Below are 20,592 nucleotides of genomic sequence, written 5' to 3'. Positions count from 1 at the left end.
CCCCTTTTCTCCTCTATCCACACCCCCTCCGCTCCCCACCTGTGGGTTTGTCAGAGGACCCTGGACTTGGCATTTTCAGGCGTGCATCTGACACGAAGAACAAAAACCAGTTTTTCAAATGATCAGATCACAGACCTTCAGAACAAGTCTTGTGGGTGGAGAGGTTTGGGCTACAAGCAGTGTCATCAGGAACTGCTGTTAGTCTCGAACGTGGGGGTTCCCTCATGGGTGTTTGGGGGTGCCTGATATCAAAATGTGCTACCAGGGTTTACACTTGGCTCTGGGCTCAAGAATCACACCTGTGGGGTTGGAGGGCCCTGTGGAGTGCTGGAGATCAACTGTGGTCAGCTGTGCTCAAGGCAATGGCTTTAGCCCCTGGCTCCAGCCCCTTCTCCTCTAGAGTTTTATGTGACCTTTGTCACAGCCCTGTGAATGATGGAGGACTTGTGGTTCTACCTTGATTCATTCATTTTTATATGTATAACCCCCTTACGGATATATTTATTATGGTCTGTGAGTCAATAGCAACATATTTTTTTCTTCCCAACAGGGTGTGGCTTCTTCAGAGTCCCCTGTTTCATACCCAACGTCCCGTTTTCTGTCCCAGGGGCCAAAGCAGCGCCCAGAGCTGCCCCTCCCGCCTGTCCGGCTCCTTCTGGCTGGGGCAGCGTTTCTGCCTCTTGTGTCATTAACCTTGACTGAGGGACACCTGTATCCTTAGTGTCCCTCGGTTGGGATTTGTCCAATGTTTTCTCATGTCTAGATGCGGCTGGCTGGGTACACAGGGTTTGGGGACAGAAGATCCCGGTGGAGATCGTCCTTGTTATCACCCGACCAAGTTCTGTTGACTCACCTCTAGCCACTTTGCAGAGGAGACAGGGAGGGGGGTCTGAGATGGCCACGCCCAGGCTCCCCCCACGGCCCTCCCCACTCCCCCTGTCCTTTCTCTTCACTCGGCCGAGGGGTCCTGGGTGTGAGTCGGTCCAGCATCAGTGGCCGCACTCTGAGAGGGCCCAGAGTTCACTCGGAGTCAGCTGGACACTGAGCTTGTCCCCCAAGGAAGGGCATTTCCTGGTGAGCCCCAGGAAGGGTCTTCCAGCTGATGCGATAAAACCATAGAACAGCCCTTAGTAAGCAGACGGGGAGACCGAGGCTCGCAAGGGGACACGACCAACAGGCTTGGGCCAGTCCCCATTGGGACCCGGTACGCTTCATGCCCCTGCAGTTATGGGCACTGAGCCTGTCCAATATGGTGGGCCTCGGCAGTCAATAAAGGTCAGGATCTGGAGTGTGCACTGATGGAGGGATGGGTGTTTGATCATTATGTGATTGTAACCCAAACATGAAAGCTTGTAACTATCTCATCGTGATTCAAAAAAATTAAAAAAAACAAAGAGTCAGAATCTAGGTTCTTGGCCCCATCTCAGGGTCTCACAGTTGATGGTTACATGAGGCTGGTGGTCACTGTCCGGGACAGGGACACTGAGAACGTCTCCACCTTCTGGACAGTCCTATGGTGCTGAGCTGATCAGGATGAACTAGAGCCTGCCTGGTGCCTGCTCCCCGAGGCTGGTGGGGGCTGTCAGATCTACTGAGGGGGCCGCAGAGACCGTCCAGGGGCAAGGGCCTTGCTCTGCCCACAGCCGACTCTGGTTCCATCCACGGCTCCTCTTAGGAGCCTGTGAGCACAGTCAGGAGTGGAATAAGGGCCAGAGAAAGTATAGTGGGTGGGGTGCTTCCCTTACACACGACTGACCCAGGTTTCATCCCAGCACCCCACCGACCCCCCAAGTACAGCCAGGGTCAATTCTGAGCAGAAGGCAAAAAATGATCCCTGAGCACATCAAGGTGTGGCCCAAACACTGAGAGAGAAAGACAGAGATAGAGACAGAGGCAGAGCCAGAGAGACAGGCAGAGGTAATAGAGAAAAGGGCTCTAGGACTGGAGCGACAGCACAGCGGGGAGGGAGCGTGCCTTGCACATGGTCACATGGTCGACTTTGATTCCCAGCGTCTCATATGGTCCTCTGAGCACTACCAGGAGTAATTCCTGAGTGCAGAGCCAGGAATAACCCCTGTGCATCGCCAGATGTGACCCAAAAAGCCCCCTTTCCTCCACAAAAAAGACTAATATTAAACAATGGCGGCCGGCGGGTGGACAGGGAGATGCTGGGTGCTTCAGTGCTTCCTCTGCATGCGCCAGCCCCTTCCAGATCCCTGCTACTTAGTCAGTGAGAGCTTGGGCCGAGTGAGTCCCTCTTAGGAGAGGCAGTGAGGAGGACGTGCGGCTGGAGGCTAGTGCTGTAAAGTGGACAGAGACTCAGAGGCGCTGAGCCCGGCGCAGGGTGAACACCAGGAGGTGGAGGTGGTGGGTCTCTCTCGGGTCCCATGGGAGTGTCCCTCTAATTCACAGCCAGGACAGGAAGGAAGGAAGCAAACAAACGACCAGGAAGGACCTTCCTGTGCTCAGGAGACAGAGATAAATCCATCCCCAAACACGGGACTGTCAACAGATGCTTTATTGGGGGGAGGGAAGGCAGGAGGCCGACAGATCCTCTCAGAGGCGACGCTCATTCCTTGCAGAACTTCTTTTTGTCCAGGTTCTTGTACTCCTTGTTGTATGGGGCATTGGCAAAGCACATGGCGGCAGTGCGGTCACAGTTGCAGATGAAATCCTCGCAGGGATTGTTCTTGCCTGGAAGGGGCAAGAGGAAGGGGACTGAGCAGGCGGGAGGGACCCACCCGCTGAACGGAGCAGGGCCAGGACAGCAAACCGCAGTGGTCTGAGAACAATCTCCAGTGCTTCGTTCGGGTTCACAGAGTTCCCGAATCAAAGCGTGCAGTGACAGCTACACAACCAAGGTGACTCTGGGGACAGTGGCTAAAGGTGCGCTCCTTCTGCGAAACCCCAACGGAACCGGCAGCCTGTGCCTCCCAGGTGATCGCAGGCGAGGCTGCTCCTGCTCCTGCGGGAAAGCCTCTCCTCTGTCCTTCCAGCGCCGAGGGGCTCAGTGCCTGCAAACCCATCGGCCACAGAGCGTGGATAGCACGGGCAAGGAACTGGGAAGTGCAGGGAGCACCAAGACATGCTCAAGGCACAGAGCATTGTACATTTCCTTCTCCTCCTCCTCTTCCTCCACCTCTTCCCCCTCCTTCGTGTTTTTCTGTCGTACTCCTCTTCCTTTTAGCTCTGTGCTCAGGGATCATTTCTGACTTGGACTCGGGAGTGGGGGAACCTTAGGAGGTGCTGGGGATTTTTTCTTTTTTTTTTTTTTGCTTGTTGGGTCACACCTGGCGATGCATGGGGGTTGCTCCTTGCTCTGCACTCAAGAATTACTCCTCGTGGTGCTCAGGGGACCACATGGGATGCTGCGAATTGAACCCGGGTTGGCCGTGTGCAAGGCTAACGCCCTCCCCGCTGTGCTATCGCTCCAGCCCCGGTGCCGGGGATTAAACCCCGGTCAACCCTATGCAAGGCTAGCACCTCACCCGCTGTCCTTCCTCGGGTCCCTGGTACAGGTGCCAGGTGTAATCCCCAGCATCCCATATGGTCTCCTGAGCCCCGCCAGGAGACATCTCTGTGTGCACAGCCAGGAGTCAATCCCGAGACTGCTGAGTGTGACCCAGAACAAAACAACCCAGTACCAGGGCAGAGGAGAGAGCATAGGCAGTGCTTGTCCCGCACGCGTCTTCCGAGGCTGTCTCCTCGGCAGCCAGTGGGGGCAGCATTTCTGTCTGTTTCAGAGTTAGGGGAGAAAATTCCTCTAGAAAGCCATTTCTGAAAAGTCACTGGTTTCTTCTTCCTCTTCTTATTAACTATTATTGCCACACACGGCAGTGCTCAGGACTCAGTTCTGGCAATGCTCCGAGGACCACATGGGCTGCCGGGGGTGAACCTGGGTCAGCCGCATCGAGGCAAGTGCCTCCCTCTGTCCTCCCGCTGGCTGCCTGCTTTGTATATGCCCGCAAGCATCCCGAGTGCTCTGAGCCAACGAGAAGAGGAAACTCACTGCTGCAGGTGATCTCCCCATTTTTGCACGAGTATGAGTACATCTCGGTGTAGGGGTTGTCCAGGATGTATCTGCAGTTGGCCAACTCCCTGGACTGGCTGTAGCAGTTGTCATGTGTCTGGCAGCACCTGGAGAGGGGGGAGAGTCAGTCAGCCCTCGCTGTCCCAGGGACGGGTGACGCGGCCCAGGAGACGCCGGTCCTTTGGCTCGAAACAATGGCACTTCAGCCCGTTTGCGGAAGACAACTTAACAACTGGTTGTAGGAAACTCTCCTGGCTCTAGTCGTGAGCAGCGCCAGGGGACAGCTGAATGGGCGCCGCCTCTCTGTTTTGCAACGTTTCGCCTCTAGAGGGCAGCAGCAACCACTGCCTCGGAGCTCGGACTCTGCTTTCATCCCCGGTAGTGCTTCTATTTTCTATTATCGAATGCCATTATACTCATAATGTCAGAATTCATATTCTTTTTTAAAATTTATGTATTTATCTATTTGAATTTTGGGGTCACACCCAGCGATGCTCAGGGTGACTCCAGGCTCTGCACTCAGGGGTCACTCCCGGCTCTGCTCCAGGGACCCTATGGGATACCGGAGATCGAACCCAGGTCGGACATGTGCAGAGCTAATGACCTACCCGCTGTCCTCTCGCTCCAGCCCTAGAATTCATATTCCAATAAGTGTGCCTCCTCCCTCCCACGGGCTCGCTGCTCCTCCTGCTGATCCCACGCGCACCTGTCCAGCTCGTCCACGGGGGTGCCGTATCCGCCCAGGCCACAGTAGCAGCCGTAGTCGTTAAAGTCCAGCAGAGGCCAGCTGTCCGAGACCACGCACTTGATCATCTTGCGGAACTGCCACAGCGCCCTCATGTCGGATCTGCCCCCTGCGGCAGTCACTGCAAAGGACAGGGAGAGCTGAGCTCCATCCTGGGGGGCTCTGCTGGTGTCTCACCCCCCCCTTCCCTCTCAGACCTCCGCACCTGGCCAGCTGCCTCCTAGGAAAGCAGAATCTGGTGAGGCATGAATAGGACTTCTCTAAAAAATATTTGCAAGGGGGGGAAGCCAGAGACACAGTACAGTTGACCCTGGTCCAATTCCCAGCATCCCCAAGCACCACCAGGAGCAATGTCAAAGTTCAGAATCAGGAGTAACACCTGAATATTGCCACGTATGGCCCCCCACCAAAATTTGTTTTGGGGCCACATCCCACAGTGCTCAGGGAATTACTCCAGGCTCTGTGCTCAGGGATCACTCCTGGTGGTGCTCAGAGACCCATATGGGGTGTCAGGGATCAGATCTAAGTCAACCATGTGTGAGGCAATTGTCCTACCTACTGTACCATCCATAGGGTCCTGGATTTTTCTTTTTTCCTTTTTTTTTGGGGGGGCACACCTGGTGGTATCCACAACTTAGTCATGGTTTTAAACTCAAGGATCACTCCCGGTGGCGCTCAAGGGACCATAGGTGATGTCAGGGATCGAACCTGGGTTGGGTGCACTTTTTTTTTTGAGGCAAATGCCCTACCCACTGTACAATCTTTCTGACCCTGAAGTCTTTCTTTTAAAGAAAGGCACATTCCCAGCTCTGTGCAGTTCCCAAACAACCAGAAGGCATGAACTCGCGTACTAGTGAGTATGGTGGTCCCCCAACCCTCTCATAGCAACCAGCTCAGTGGATTTTTAGTATATTCACAAAGCTGCGCAGTGATTAGGACTGGACTTCCTTCCCTCCATCCCCCTGTTCTTCCAGGAGCCTGGCAGTCATGCCTCTGGCGCCATATAAGCTCATTAACCGGCCATGATCCAGAGACTCACAATTCTCAGCAGAGATCAAGAAGCTGCAGAGATGCCTCAGACCCCGAAGTCACCATCCAGTTAAAAATTTAACTTCAGGGCCTGGAGCGATAGCACAGCAGGTAGGGCGTTTGCCTTGCACACAGCTGATCCAGGTTTGATTCCCAGCATCCCATATGGTCCCCCGAGCACTGCCAGGAGTGATTCCTGAGTCCATGAGCCAGGAGTAAGCCCTGTGCATCTCCCGGTGTGACCCAAAAAGCAAAAAAAAAAAAAAATTTTAACTTCAGCTGTATCACCCTATTTAAACTTTTAGAATTCCTGGAGTGCGTGATATCTTACACTCTATACCACTGATGTACTAGGAGCAGCACACGTTGGATAAGGTAGAGGGTTACCAATCTCAATTGAAAAAATAGTAGCACATGAGGCTCAACCTGTAACAACGTGTTAGTAATCTCTTATATGAGAGCTTAGTGGCTCCAGGGTGAGATACAACAATCTTCACGCACTTTCTTCTAAGGAAATCTTTTTTGATCATTTTTATTTATTTATTTATTTATTTTTGCTTTTTGGGTCACACCTGGCGATGCACAGGGGTTATTCCTGGCTCTGCACTTAGGAACCACTCCTGGCGGTGCTCAGGGGACCATGTGGGATACTGGGAATCGAACCCAGGTCGGTCGCGTGCAAGGCAAACGCCCTCCCCGCTGTGCTATCACTCCAGCCCCCATTTTGATCATTTTTAAAGAATTATGCATACCAAGTTAATACAAAATAAATTATTTAGGGCCTGCTATTGGGGCAGGCTTGGGTGGTGACTGGGAAAATCCGAAATAATGGTGGTGAGTAATGTGTCATGGTGGTGGGATTGGTGTGGGAACATTGAATGTAATAAGTTATTGTGAACAACCTTATAAAAATAAAATTTAAGTTTAAAAAAGACTGGATTTCCTCCTGGGGGCTGTGTGAGGCACTCTCTGTGTTGTTTGGAGTTTTATTTTTTTTGAAAGTGTTTTTAGTTTTATATTCTGCTTTTTGGGTCATACCTGGTGATGCTCAGGGGCTACTCCTGGCTCTGCACTCAGAAATGGCTCCTGGTGGTGCTCGGGACCCTATGGGATGCTGAAGATCGTGCTGATTCGCTGAGTGCAAGGCAAAAGCCCTACCTACCCCCTGTACTAGCACTCCCGCCCCAGGTGTTTGGAGTTCTTGCCGCAGGGAAACCCAGGGCTTCCGCATGGAAAGTTCCAGATCTTTGAGTCATCCCCTGGCTCCCTTTCTACATTTGGTTAATCGTGACTCGCGCTGCTATTTTATGTGTGAAGAATCACACAGACCTCTTGGGCTTCTGTTTCTAAGGGGGGCTCATCACCTTTCTAAGCAAACGTTCTTCGAGACCCATCATGATCAAGTCATTATTCTGGAGCAGGAGAGACTTCAGTGAACAAAAACAACCTACCCAAGTCCCCGGCACAGACTAGAGGCCCCATAACTAAGACCGAGTAAGCGACAAGAGGTCCCCTCCGCCTGCAGTGACCGCCCAAGCCCAGCCCCACGGGCAGGGGGAGCAGGGCACTGGCCCCTGCCTCCCTCAAGAGAAGCCGCCAGGAAGTGCTTTGGGGGTCACCCGTGGCTTCGCCTCCAGCCTGGCCCCTTCTCTCTCTGGCCGGCCACTCCCTGTGAGTCAGACTCCAGGCACAGGCGGGAGGCGGCTGGGGGCTGCAGCCTGTGGGGGCAGAGGCCCCACCTGGGAGCTGAGGCTGAGTGGCCTGCCCCCGGGGCATCTCCAGCTCCCCTGCAGCCCACCTGCTCTTGGCAGAGGACACTGTGTCCTGGGAGGGAGAGCGCCTCCCTCTGAGTGGCCAGTCTCTGCCCAGCCTGGGGCCATGGGGGCTCAGCTGCCTCCAGTCTGAGGGGAGGATGAATGACTGAAGGCTGCCTGGAGGAGGCGGGATTTGGGTTCCAGTGTGTGTGCCTCCCCTCACTCACTCCAGACACAGGGCGCTCTCCCCGCTCCACAGTCAGACTCCCTGGAGTCCTGCGGGTCCCACCAGGTGTTGGGGGAGCAGGAAGGGACAAGAACAGGAAGCCGCAAGATGCAAATTTCGACCCCATCCTAGGGCAGGGACGTGTGGAGCGGGCAGGGCAGCTGAGCTGGTCCTGCCTTCTGAGGGGTGACCTGAAGTTTGGATCTGCAGGTGAGAATGTGCCTGGTTAAGGAGAACTTTAGGGAACCCCACCAGAGAGGTCATAGCTATTTCATTTTTTATTATTTAATATTCTTATTACTTTGGCTTTTTGGGTTTTCTGTACTCAGGAATCACTTCTGGCAGTGCTCGAGGAACCTCATGGGATGCTGGAAATTGAGCCCTGGGTTGGCCGCGTGCAAGGCAAACGCTCTCCCCATTGTGCTATGGCTCCGGCCCCAGCTTTTTATTTTTATTTTTTATTTTGGGCTACACCAAGCTCAAAATTTACTCCTGGCTCTGTGCTCAGTCGTCTCTCCTGGTGGGGCTCAGGGGCCCAGATGGGGTTCTGGGGATTGAACCTGGTCAACTAGGCACAAGCCCTACAGGCTGTACAATCTCTCTGGCCCCAGTTTATTTTATGCTCAGTTTGGTTTGTTTTTGGTTTGGGGGCCAGTGATGCTCAGGGATCACTCCTGGAAGTGCTCGGGGACCATACACAGTGCCGGGAATTGAATACGAGTTGGCCACTTGCTAGGATGAGAGTTTTTCCCACTGAACTATCTCTCCAGCTCTGAATTCATTTCTCAGGGTGCCCTCCCTCGAGGGGCTCAGGGGTTCCGAGGGCCACTACTAGAAATACCCCGCCGGGGTTGGTGCTCTGGCCTGGAGATTGTTGCAGCTCAAGCCCAGTATACTCAGGGCCACCACGGGCCACTCCTGGCCGGGATGGAGGGGGAGGGGTGCCACGACGGGACTCGGGGTCTCGTACACACCAGCCTGTGCTCCAACCCTCTGACTCTCTCTCTCTGACCCCACACAGACATTTGTAGGCCTGTGGGGAAGCCCGAATAAGGACGTCAGATCTGCCCCCGGTAACCAGGTCCCCCTTCCAGAGCAGGCAGCTCTGGGAGGGGGGGTCGCCTACCTGTGAGCAAGGCAGCCAGCACGAGCAGCTTCATCTTGTCTTGGCGATGAGGAAGAGAAAGGACTGAAACCACTTAGGGCCTCCCTCCTTATACCTGCCCCAAGACCCCAAGATAAGACTCGAGTGTTTGCTTTGCTCGCAGCTGACTCAAGTCGGCCTTGAGACTGCTGGAACGAACTTGATGGCCCGAGAGCCTATCAGTGTTGGAAAGAACTTGACGGCCCGCGGCCCTGCCAGCAAGGGTCACTTGGATGGGGCCTGCGGCGTCACCAGAACGTTCTGACAAAAGGAACAACTTTGGAGTGTCCCATCTTGGACTCTCAACAACCCCCGCTCTCAGCACTTGACCCAACTTCCCAGTTCTGGGGCAGGGAGAAACCATCACCCCATGGGCCAGCGGGGAGAAGGGGGCTGACCGGAAGTTTAGGCTGCCTCCCTCGGTGCCTGGCTCAAGCTGCGGGTCTTCTCGGGTTACTCCTGCCTTTGCACTTAGGAATTACTCCTGGCGGTGCTCGGGGGACCATTTGGGATGCTGGGGATCAAACCCGGGTCAGCTCAGCTGCATGCAAGGCAAAAGCCCTCCCCACTGTGCTATTGCTCCAGCCCCCAAGCTGCGGGTCATTTTCCTCATGCTGGAGTCAGGGTGAGACTGACACTTGACAGAAGCAGCTCAGAACCAGGGTGGACTTGACTGAAGTGACGCTGCTGGCCCAGGATAAGAGCAGCTTTGGGTGTGTCTGAGTCTGAGGCTGTTTCTGTTTTCTCTTTTCTCCAGTCCTCCAGTGATGCCTCCTTTCTGACATCCCAGTGGGGGGGGGGGGTTTGCTTCTTTTTCTTTTTGTTCTTTTTGGGTCACATCACCCGGCGGTGCTCAGGGCTGACTCCTGGCTCTGCACTCAGGAATCACTTCTGGCAGGGCTTTGGGGACCCTATGGGATGCCAGGGATTGAACCTGGGTCAGCAGCGTGCAAGGCAACTAGAACAGCCCTGCCTGCTGGACTCTCTCTAGGGCTCCTTGTTTTGTTTTGATTTTGTTTGTTTGGGGGCCACACGTGGCTGTGCTCCAGGATTCTCCCCGGCTCTGCACTCAGGCATCTCCTTGCGATATGCTGAGGGGACCATTGGGCTTCCAGAAATCCCACCTGGCTCGCTGCGTCCAGCGTCCTTCCTGCTGTACTGTCACTCGAGCCCCACTGCGGGTTTCTTAGAGAACCCTGGGCCTGGCTTTTCCAAGTGCTCAGATCTGACATGAAGCATAAAGAAACGATTTTTGAATTATCAGGTGAAAGAATTATATAGCAATTTTCTGGGGTGGAGAGGGCTTGGGCTACACCCGGTGCAGGCTAGAAACTACTGCTGGCTAGTGCTTGGGACTCAGGACTCACTTCTGGGGAGTCTGGTGGTCTGTGTGGTACAGAGAGCAAATATGGTGATGCTTGGCATAGTTGAAGTGCAAGTACTGTGGCGAAGGCGCTTGCCTAGCAAGTGCCTGACCTGGGTTCGATCCCTGGCATTCCATAGGGTCCCCTGAGCACCACCAGGATTGATTCTTTTCTCTAGAACCATGAGTAACCCCTGGGCATTACTAGACATGGCCCAAAACCAAAGGCAACAAAAACATAACCAAAAAAAAAAACCTGGTAGTGCTCATAGCTTTGTGCTCAGGCCTTATTGCTGATGGGGCTTGAGGGTGGCTAGGGGGCTTTAGGGATCAGACTGAGGTCAGCCTCATGCAAGGCAAGTACCTTTGCCCCTGGATGGTCTCCGCGGCCCCCTCAGTAGATCTGACAGCCCCCACCAGCCTCGGGGAGCAGGCACCAGGCAGGCTCTAGTCCATCCTGATCAGCTCAGCACCATAGGACTGTCCAGAAGGTGGAGACATTCTCAGTGTCCCTGTCCCGGACAGTGACCACTAGCCTCATGTAACCATCAACTGTGAGACCCTGAGATGGGGCCAAGAACCCAGATTCTCTTTTTTTTTTTTAATTTTTTTGAATCACGATGAGATAGTTACAAGCTTTCATGTTTGGGTTACAATCACATAATGATCACACACCCATCCCTCCATCAGTGCACACTCCAGATCCTGACCTTTATTGACTGCCGAGGCCCACCATATTGGACAGGCTCAGTGCCCATAACTGCAGGGGCATGAAGCGTACCGGGTCCCAATGGGGACTGGCCCAAGCCTGTTGGTCGTGTCCCCTTGCGAGCCTCGGTCTCCCCGTCTGCTTACTAAGGGCTGTTCTATGGTTTTATCGCATCAGCTGGAAGACCCTTCCTGGGGCTCACCAGGAAATGCCCTTCCTTGGGGGACAAGCTCAGCGTCCAGCTGACTCCGAGGGAACTCTGGGCCCTCTCAGAGTGCGGCCACTGATGCTGGACCGACTCACACCCAGGACCCCTCGGCCGAGTGAAGAGAAAGGACAGGGGGAGTGGGGAGGGCCGTGGGGGGAGCCTGGGCGTGGCCATCTCAGACCCCCCTCCCTGTCTCCTCTGCAAAGTGGCTAGAGGTGAGTCAACAGAACTTGGTCAGGTGATAACAAGGACGATCTCCACCGGGATCTTCTGTCCCCAAACCCTGTGTACCCAGCCAGCCGCATCTAGACATGAGAAAACATTGGACAAATCCCAACCGAGGGACACTAAGGATACAGGTGAGCAGCACGTGTCCCCCCATCAAGGTTAATGACACAAAGAGGCAGAGACGCTGCCCCAGCCAGGAGGAGCCGGAGAGGTGGGAGGGGCAGCTCTGGGCGCTGCTTTGGCCCCTGGGACAGAGAAGGGAACACTGGATATGAAACAGGGAACTCTGAAGAAGCTACAGCCCTGAGATCTCTCCCAGGACTGTTGGGAAGAAAAAAAATATGTTGCTATTGACTCACAGAGCATAATAAACATATACAAAAGGGGGATTGTAAAAAATTAAGTTAAAACCACAAGACCTCCATCATCCACAGGATTGTTACAAAGATCACATGAAACTCAACAGGAGAAAGGGCAGGAGCAATCGTACAGGGCTCAGGCCCTTACCTGGCACACGGCCACTTGGTTCCATCTCTGGGGTGGCATCTGATCCCATAAGACCTGCCAGATCGATTTCTGAGCCATAAGCCAGGAGCAAGGGCAGGAGAGACAGTAGAGTGCACCAGGCACTTGCCTGGCACAGTGTCAACCGGCATCGATCCCCAGAACCCCTCCTGGTTCCTTGAGCACCATCGGGAGTGGTCCCTGAGCACAGAGCTGGGAGTAAGCCCCGAGCACTGCTGGGTGTGACCCCAAAACAAATAAAGAAACATCAGCATCAAAAGAGAGTGACTGAAGGCAGAGAAGGACCCATCTCAGCCCCCTTGAGGAGTGAAGGCTGCTTGGGGACCGGAAGACTTGGCCAACAAAAGGCCAAGTCTCGGGCCGGAGTGATAGCACAGTGGGTAGGGCATTTGCCTTGCACACGGCCAACCCGGGTTCAATCTCCAGCTTCCATATGGTCCCCCGAGCACTGCTGGAAGTAATTCTGACATGCAGAATGATGCTGAGAGCAAAACCAGGAGTAATCCCTGAGCATCGCTGGGTGTGGCCCCCAAAGAATAAAAAGGCAAGTCTCTCTTGTGGGGACTTTCTGGGGTCCAAAACCTTCTCAGGCAGAGAAACTGGCTCTGCTTCTTCTGGGGTGATCTGGGGATGGAATGCGGTTGTCACTTCCTGGTCTTTTTTTTTTTTTTTTTAGGCAAGTAAGTTTTATTTTACAGAAGATGTGGAAACAAGACAAATGACACACATCAAGAGAACAGAGGCAAGAGCAGAGGTGAGCCGTGAGGGAATGCACCCCTACAAGACAGGGTGCCCGGCAGGGGTTCCCTTCTGGTGGCCCCTGCTGCGGCCTGTCCCTGGACAGAGACCCGCTCAGTGCAGGGTCCCCCTGGGCAGGCGCCCTCGAAGCCGCCCTGCTGCCCGGCCTCATGCCGCTCTGCGTCCCTGCCCAGGTGTGCACGACACAGCCTGTCCCAGCCAGAAAAACACTCCCTGGTGGAAAGAACAGCTCAGGGTGGCTTCTCAGCTCCTCAGGTGACAGCGTACCCACAGTCCAGCAAGGTCAGCTGGTGACAGGCTGCTACTTCTGGAAAATGCTTAAAAGGTAGCAACCAAGTTCCCCTTGCCAAGGGCCCGAGTGTATGTGTGTGTGTGTGTGGGGGGGGTGTGGATGCTGGGTTCCAGCTCTCCTAATCTGGAGTTTAGCTTTTTTGGGGGGTGGGGGCACACCTGGGGTGCTCAGGGGTTACTCCTGACTCTGCTCAGGGATCACTCCTGGTGGTGCTCAGGGGGGACTATATGGGATGCCAGCAATCGAACCCAGGCCGGTTGTGTGCAAGGAAAGCACCCATCCGCTATGCTATTGCTCCAGCCCGCAGCTTTTTGTTATTGTTCTTATTTTTGAGGTTTTGGGTCATACCTTTCGGTGTTCAGGGTTTACTCCTGCTTCTGTGCTCAGGGATCACTCCCAGTGAGTGCAGGGGACCATACTGGGTGCCAGGGATAGAGCCCTATTGAGGCCAGTGTAAAGCAAGCGCCTGACCCGTTGTCCTGGTGCTCGGGTCCCTGGCCTTTCAGCCTGAAAACTGTCTTCTGACACTCTTCTTGTCTTCCTCCTCCCTCTCTGACCAAGGTTCAGAGGGGTTAAGTGGCTCAGGATCACACAGCTGTCAAGAGGTGAAGACAGGACTTGAGCCTGCTGGTAGGTGCCCCTCTTAGTCCTGGGCTCTCTTCAACAATAATGAGAATCACTGTCACTGTCCTCCTGTTGTTCATCGATTTTCTCGAGTGGGCCCAGTAACGTCTCCATCATGAGACTTTGTTGTTACTGTGTTTGGCATATCGCACACATCACGGGGAGCTTGCCAGTCTCTGCCGTGCGGATGAGATCCTCTCAGTAGCTTGCCGGGCTCCCCGAGAGGGGCGGAGGAATCGAACTTGGGTCGGCCATGTTGGCTGTGTGCAAGGCAAATGCCCTACCCACTGTGCTATTGCTCCAGTCCAATAATGAGAATAAATATATTATCTCAGTTATGCTTTGAGACAGGGCTTGGGGCTTGGGATGGAAACATCCCAAATATGGTGGTGGGAAGGTATAATGGTGGTGGGATTGGTGTTTGAATATTAAATGTAATCAAATGTTGTGTATTACCTTATAAAAAGCAAAACAAAACAGTAATGAGAATAGAGTCTGGGATGGGGCTAAAGTGGTGTGAGTACAAAGCCCGAGGTTGGATTCCCAGCACCTCACGGCCTCCAGAGCAATGCCGGGTGTGACCTCCAAGATGAGAAAGATACATTTTTTTTAAAAAATCTGATTTATTTTGGGGCCAGAGTAATATTACAGCAGGTAAGGCATTTAACTTGCACGTGGCCACCTCGGGTTTGAGCTCCAGCACCCTGTAAAACCACCCCCGGCCCACCAGGAACGATTCCTGAGGGCAGAGGGCCAGAGGAGCAGAAGTCAGCTCTGAGCACAGCTGGGTGTGGTTCCCCAAAACAGAGCAAAAAAAAAACAACCCCAGACTCTTTAAGTCGGTTGCAGGTGGAGGCACAGAGCTGGTGGGCCCCAGGGGCTATTCCTCGTGCTGTGCTTAAGGGGTCCTGCAGTGCTAGGGGTCGATCCCAAGCCTCCTGCATTCAAACCGTGCTCTCAACCCTTTGTACTGTAAAGCCTTTTTTTTTTTCTTTTTGGGTCACACGGGCGATGCACAGGGATTTTACTCCTGGTGGCGCTTGGGGGACCATATGGGATGCTGGGAATCGAACCCGGGTTGGTCGTGTGCAAGGCCCTACCCCCCTGTGCTATCGCTCCAGCCCCTGTAAAGCCTCTTGAATTAATTTTTGTACACGGTGTAAGATAAGGTTTCCACTGCATTTCTTTGCATTTGGATGTTTAGTTTTCCGAACTCCATTCTTGGAAGAGACTGTTCTTTCCACGCTGGGTGGCCTTGACCCTCTTGTTGATTATTTGTCCACCATCGGTGAGTGTTTTTTTTTTCCTTTTTTTAGGCTCTCTCATGCCGGTCTTTAGATGGCTAACTCATCGTTTTAATTACTGTAGCTTTGCAAAATGTCTTGAAACCAGGAAGTGAGACACTTGCAAGGTTTTCAAATTTTCTGCCTATGCTGGGTTCCTCAAGATTTCATTGGAATTTTGGGACTGGAGCAATAGTACAGCAAGTCAGGCACTTGCCTTGCACATGGCCAACCCAGGTTCGATCCCCAGTATCCCATATGGTCCCCCGGGCACCGTCAGGAGTAATTCCTGAATGCAGAGCCAGGAGTAACCCCTTGAGCATCGCTGGACGTGACTCAAAAAGCAAAAAAATAAAAATTAAAAAATTGCGATTTAGACGCCTTGCCTTGCCTCCCCTGCATTCTCTCCCCTCGCCTCTCCTTTCTCCTCCATTTGCTCCATGTCAGGCGGTGCTCGGGACTTAGCCCTGGCTCTGTGCACAGGAATTATTCCCGGAGGTCCTTGAGGGACCATGTGTGGTGCTAAGGGTCAAACTAGAGTCACCTTCACCCTTGCCTCTCTCTGTGTCTGCTGAAAATGCCCCTGGGATTCGGACAGGCACCTCATGGACTCAGCAGGTGGCCTTGGGGCCAGTGTACATCTTGGCAATGTCACATTTAAGCCTTCTAACATGGGATCTGGGGCTCAGTTTGCCCTTGATCCGCCGCCAGGGGCTGATCTCTCCTCTCCCTCCCACAAAGGCGTCTCCGGCACAGCTGAACTCCTGAGAATACAGCCCCCGGGAGGGCTGGCCGTTCAGAGCCTGGGTCTCCTGAAAGCCAGGAACTCCTCTGGGCCCCTTTCCCACCCACTCCCACCCCCAAGTCCAGCCCCTACCCCTTCCTTCACCCCCACCCAGGCACCTCTCACCCAGATGACCAAGGCAGCCCCTTCAGCCTCTCTGCTCATGTTCACCACAGCTGCCCTCAAACCCGCACCTCAGGGCTGGAGCCAAAGCACAGCAGGGAGGGCGTCTGCCTTTCATGCAGCCGACCCGGGTTCGATCCCCGGCATCCCAGAGGGTCCCCCTACCTCCACCAGGAGTAATTCCTGAGTGCATGCGCCATGAGTAACCCCTGGGCATCGCCAGGCATGACCCAACCCGCCTCCCCCCCACAAAAAAAAAATTTAAAACCCTGAACCTCTGTGCAGGGCCTCAGAATCTGTCCCAGGGCCAACCTGATAACGTCATTCCTGACCACCCCACTCTGCAAAGCCTCCATACCTTCCAGTGCTTCTCAGATAAGAAACCACACCATGGGGCTAGGGAGACAGCACCGTGAGCAGGCACTGGCCTTGCATTGCATCTGATCCAGGTTCGATCTCAAGCTCCACACCTGGTTCCCTGAGCCTGCCCAGAACGATCCCTGAGCACAGAGCCAGGAGCAAGCCCAGAGCCTCTGGCTGATGGGCCCCTATCCCCTCTCCACACGGAGGAGTGTAGGATGTGCTCTACATTCCAGCCACAAAGGACTTTCTCTCAACTTCTGGATTCAGGGCCCCAGACTTCCTCCCACCACAAGACTTTTATACCTACTGTTTTGTCTTGTTTTGTTTTCCGTGCTAGGGATGGAAGCCAGGGCCCACCTGTGCGGGTCGCGTGCTCTCCTGCGGAACAACCATCCCTAGCCCTCCTCCCCCACTCATTCTTTCCTTCCCTTTCAAAATTACTTAGGGCAAGGAGCGATAGGACTGTGGGGAGGGCGTTCAATTGAACCCAGGTTCAATCCCGGACATCTCATATGGTCCCCTGAGCACCGCCAGGAGTAACCCCTAAGCATTGCTGGATGTGACCCCCAAGAGTTCCTCCCCCAAAGAAAAATGCTTTAACTGTTGGAGGCCACACCTGGCTATGCTCGGGGCTTCACTCCTGGCAGAGCCTGCTGGACCATATGCAGTGCCAGGGACAGAACCCAGGTTGGCCACGTGCAAGGCAACCTCCTTACCGGCTGAGCTGCCTCTCCAGCCCCTTCTCCTTTTTTTTTTTTTTTTGGTGGGGGGTCACACCCGGCAACGCACAGGGGTTCTCTTGGCTCTGCACTCAGGAATCACTCCTGGCAGTGCTCAGGGGACCATATGGGAAGCCGGGAATCGAACCCGGGTTGGCCCCGTGCAAGGCGAACACCCTACCCGCTGTGCTATTGCTTCAGTCCCTTTACTTTTATTTTTTAATGTATAAGTACTGTGATTTATTCAGCCATTGATGAAGCTGACTGAATTGGGCATGAGCTTCACATTACCTTTTCTTTTTAAAAAAAATCTTTTTAAATTGGATATCCGTAACATAGACCATTACAAAGCTGTCCATAATTGGATTTCAGCCATACAACAACCCAACACCCAACCCTCCACCAGTGTACATTTCCCATCGCCAATGTCACCCCCATTTCCCCACCACCATCCCCAAACTCCCAACCCCCTACCCCCCAGATTTCCTTCTCTCTCTCTCTCTCTCCTTTTCCTTTTGTGCATTATGGTTTGCAGTACAGGTGCTAAGAGGTCATGGTGTTTGCTCAGGGCAATCGGTATTTTTATCGGGACAGTAAAGCTGGAATGGCTTTTTAATTGGGTGGCAGCTTTGGGGTGTGGCTGTGACTGCCACGGCTCCTGAAAGTACCGGGAGATGGGGAAGGCAGCCCATCCCAACCCCAAGAAAGTCTGGAGATTTCAGTCACAAAACCCACATACCAGAATTTTCAGCAGATTATATTTTGATGAGGTCCGTCCTGAGACAGTGGAGTCAAGCTAGGGGGTTTGGCAGCTATTGGGGTCGTGGATTGCTTTCCCTTTATTTATCTATTTATTTTGCTTTTTGGGTCACACCTGACGATGCACAGAGCTTACTCCTGGCTCTACACTCAGGAATTACTCCTGGCGGTGCTCAGGGGACCCTATGGGATGCTGGGAATTGAACCCGGGTCGGTCACGTGCAAGGCAAACACCCTACCCGCTGTGCTATCACTCCAGCCCCTGCTTTCCCTTTATAATCCAGAAACATCCCCGGGGAATAAGGACACACTTGTTGGGCTGGAGAGATAGTTCAGAAGGCATTCTTCTAGTTGGACACTGCTGGGTATGGCACCCCAAGAAAAAAACAAAAAAATAGGACATCCCGTTTCCCTCTGACACGTGCCTTCTCACACACTAGAAGCTGTGTCTGTTTGGACCTCAGGCCGTGGGTCCTCCTGGAATGGGGGTGGGGGGGACCACTGCTTAGTTCCTATCAGGCACTTATGGCAGCTATTATTTTTATTTTTTTGCTTTTTGGGTCACACCCGGCGATGCACAGGGGTTCCTCCTGGCTCTGCACTCAGGAGTTACTCCTGGCGGTGCTTGGGGGACCCTATGGGATGTTGGGGATTGAACCTGGGTTGGCTGCGTGCAAGGCAAGTGCCCTCCCTGCAGTCCTATGGCTCTGGCCCCTTTCTGTTTGGAGGAAACAACCTTCCCAAGGCAGACCCGTCATTCTGCTCTCATGCCAGTTTTGCACACAGAGGGTTCTCGTTCCCCTCGCCCCCCATCTTCACTGCTAAGTTATTTTCCAGCTTTATTTTCCCTCCCCAAAGGACCACCGTCCCACAGACTGCAAAGGGCACTCCTGGTCAAGCTCTGAGGCTGGTTGAGGAGAGCTGGACCAGAGAGTCAGGCGCGCCCCCCCCCCCACCCCCAGAGAACAGGAGAGGGGAGAGGCGGGAACGGGGATGGGGGGAGGCTCAGGCCCAGACCCACAGAGATCCGACTCACCCGCACCTGGCACCGTTTTCAAATAATTTATTAGGAATTTAAAACTGAAAATAAAACCTGGAAAAAGAAGTTACAGATGTGGAGAGAAGAGACACCGGAGGGTGGTAACTTGCTGGCTTCGAAACACCATGTAACATCTTTTTACAAAATTCCCCAAACAAATCAGAAAACGGAATTCTAGGGCCCTGAGCCCATGGGTGGGCCCAAGGGGGGTCGGGGAGGGGTCTGGGGAAGGAGAGGAAAGGGAAGCTCAGTCTCCCTGGGACTCAGCTCAAACGTGTAGAAAATGAAAAATAAAGACCAATAAAATGCAGCTCTTCTTTTATTAGGAAACATTGAAAACAAAACCCAAAAAACAAAAACAAAATCCGGGGAAAAAAAACACAACCGGAAAAAACCCCAAAGAACAAAAACCACAAACAGCCGCGCATCTCAGTAACAAAGATTATTGCTTTGTGTTCTGGGGGCTGGGCGGGCGAGCACCTCACAGTCAACTCTCCAAGGGGCTGCAGGGGGCGGGGCGCGTGGCGGGGATGAGACACGGGGGCGCAGGGCTTGGGGGGAGGGGGCGCAGTGGCCGGGCCCCTCCCGGCCCCTGAAGAGTCGGCCTGAGTCTCGGTTTCTCCTTTCCAGGGGCCTGGGGGGCTCCCAGCGGGCTTTGGCTGGGGGACCATCGTGCTGTGGGAAACTTCAGTGAGAATGTGGGGGTTCCCTGAGAAGCCCTTTGCTTCCCCCTGGGGTCCGCCCCTTTCCAAAGCGCCCCCCCACCCCGCTGCCGCCGGGTGGGCGTAGAGGGCTCAGAGCAGAAGCGGTGAAGGCCCAGGTGGCCTCTGGAGAGTTCCTTCCTGTCCAGCACTGGTCGGGGGGACCTTCCCTTCCCTCGCCTCTCGCCCCCCGAGCTTCTGGGGTCCTGGGGGGCGTGACTAGGCCCAAGGCCTTGACCCCTGCGGCCTGAGGAGTGGGGCCTGCCGCGGCCACAATGAGGCCTGCAAGCTTACAGTAACGGTGTCTGAGGAGGGGGCAGGAACTTGTGTGTGGGAGGGTCCTCCACCGGGAACCGGCGAGTCCTCACTCCCAAGAGGTCTTCAAGAGGCTGGGGGCTTCACCTCACAGTATTTACATATGATACAGGACGGACGGACGGACGGACGGGACGGGTCCAGGGCCTTGGCCTGGCCTCCATAGCCCTGTCCTCCTCTCCAGGGCCAGAGCAGGAGGCCGGGGGTCCACACCCACAGACTGGTTCTCAGCTGGTGGGGGGGCACCGGGCCCCTTGTCCCCCTTCGGCCTGGGGCTTCACATTCACAAACCTAGAAATAGTTCAAAACAAAACAACAAAAACCACGGTTTCTTAAAAAAAAAAAAACCCAAACAAAACAAAACAAAAAACAAAAAAAAAAAGGAAAGAGAAAAAGAGGGGAAGCCAGAAAACAGGGTGGGCCTTGGCTGGGGCAGGCCCCTCTGCCCTCGCTCTAGCTATGCACAGGTAAAAAAGCCTTGGGGGGGGGCTGGGGGGGCCAACAAGGAGGGAGGGGCGCAGGCCCCGGAGGGAGGCCCAGGGGGTGAGGGCAGGGGTGAGGGCTACCAGCTAATCCAAAATAAATAAAAGCAGGCAGGTGGGGAGGGGGCCAGGAGGGCAGGGAGGGGGAGGCGAGAGGAAGGTTAGTAGGAGCCAGGTGATGTCCAGGGGTGGCAGGGCCAGACCGGCCCAGGAAGTGGGGGACAGGCAGTAGCGGTCCGCGGCACTGCGGCTGAGCTGACCGGCCCCCTCGTTGGCTCACTGTGGTCCTCGGTCAGCTGCAGGCTGGGTGCTGAAACACAGTGCGGGGCGGGGGGGGGGGGGGGGGCGGGTAGGTCATCTTGCCCTCCAATTCACACCAATCCTCAGG

At 54.3% G+C, this 20,592-nt stretch overlaps 1 protein-coding gene across 1 annotated transcript; it reads right to left on the bottom strand.

Moving 5' to 3' along the window:
- Positions 1–2,569: 2,569 nt before the first annotated feature.
- Positions 2,570–8,944, bottom strand: LOC130039193 (phospholipase A2, minor isoenzyme-like). The gene is made up of 4 exons (XM_056131052.1): positions 8,911–8,944; positions 4,737–4,896; positions 4,010–4,137; positions 2,570–2,694 (listed from the first exon to the last, which is right to left on the bottom strand). The coding sequence occupies exons 1-4, from the start codon at positions 8,942–8,944 to the stop codon at positions 2,570–2,572; spliced, it is 447 nt and encodes a 148-aa protein (XP_055987027.1).
- Between the last annotated feature and the right edge of the window lie 11,648 nt (positions 8,945–20,592).

The sequence above is a fragment of the Sorex fumeus genome, unplaced genomic scaffold, assembly GCF_029834395.1.
Source record: "Sorex fumeus unplaced genomic scaffold, SorFum_2.1 ptg000083l, whole genome shotgun sequence".
NCBI lineage: Eukaryota > Metazoa > Chordata > Mammalia > Eulipotyphla > Soricidae > Sorex > Sorex fumeus.
This window is presented reverse-complemented; position numbering and strand designations above follow the sequence as displayed.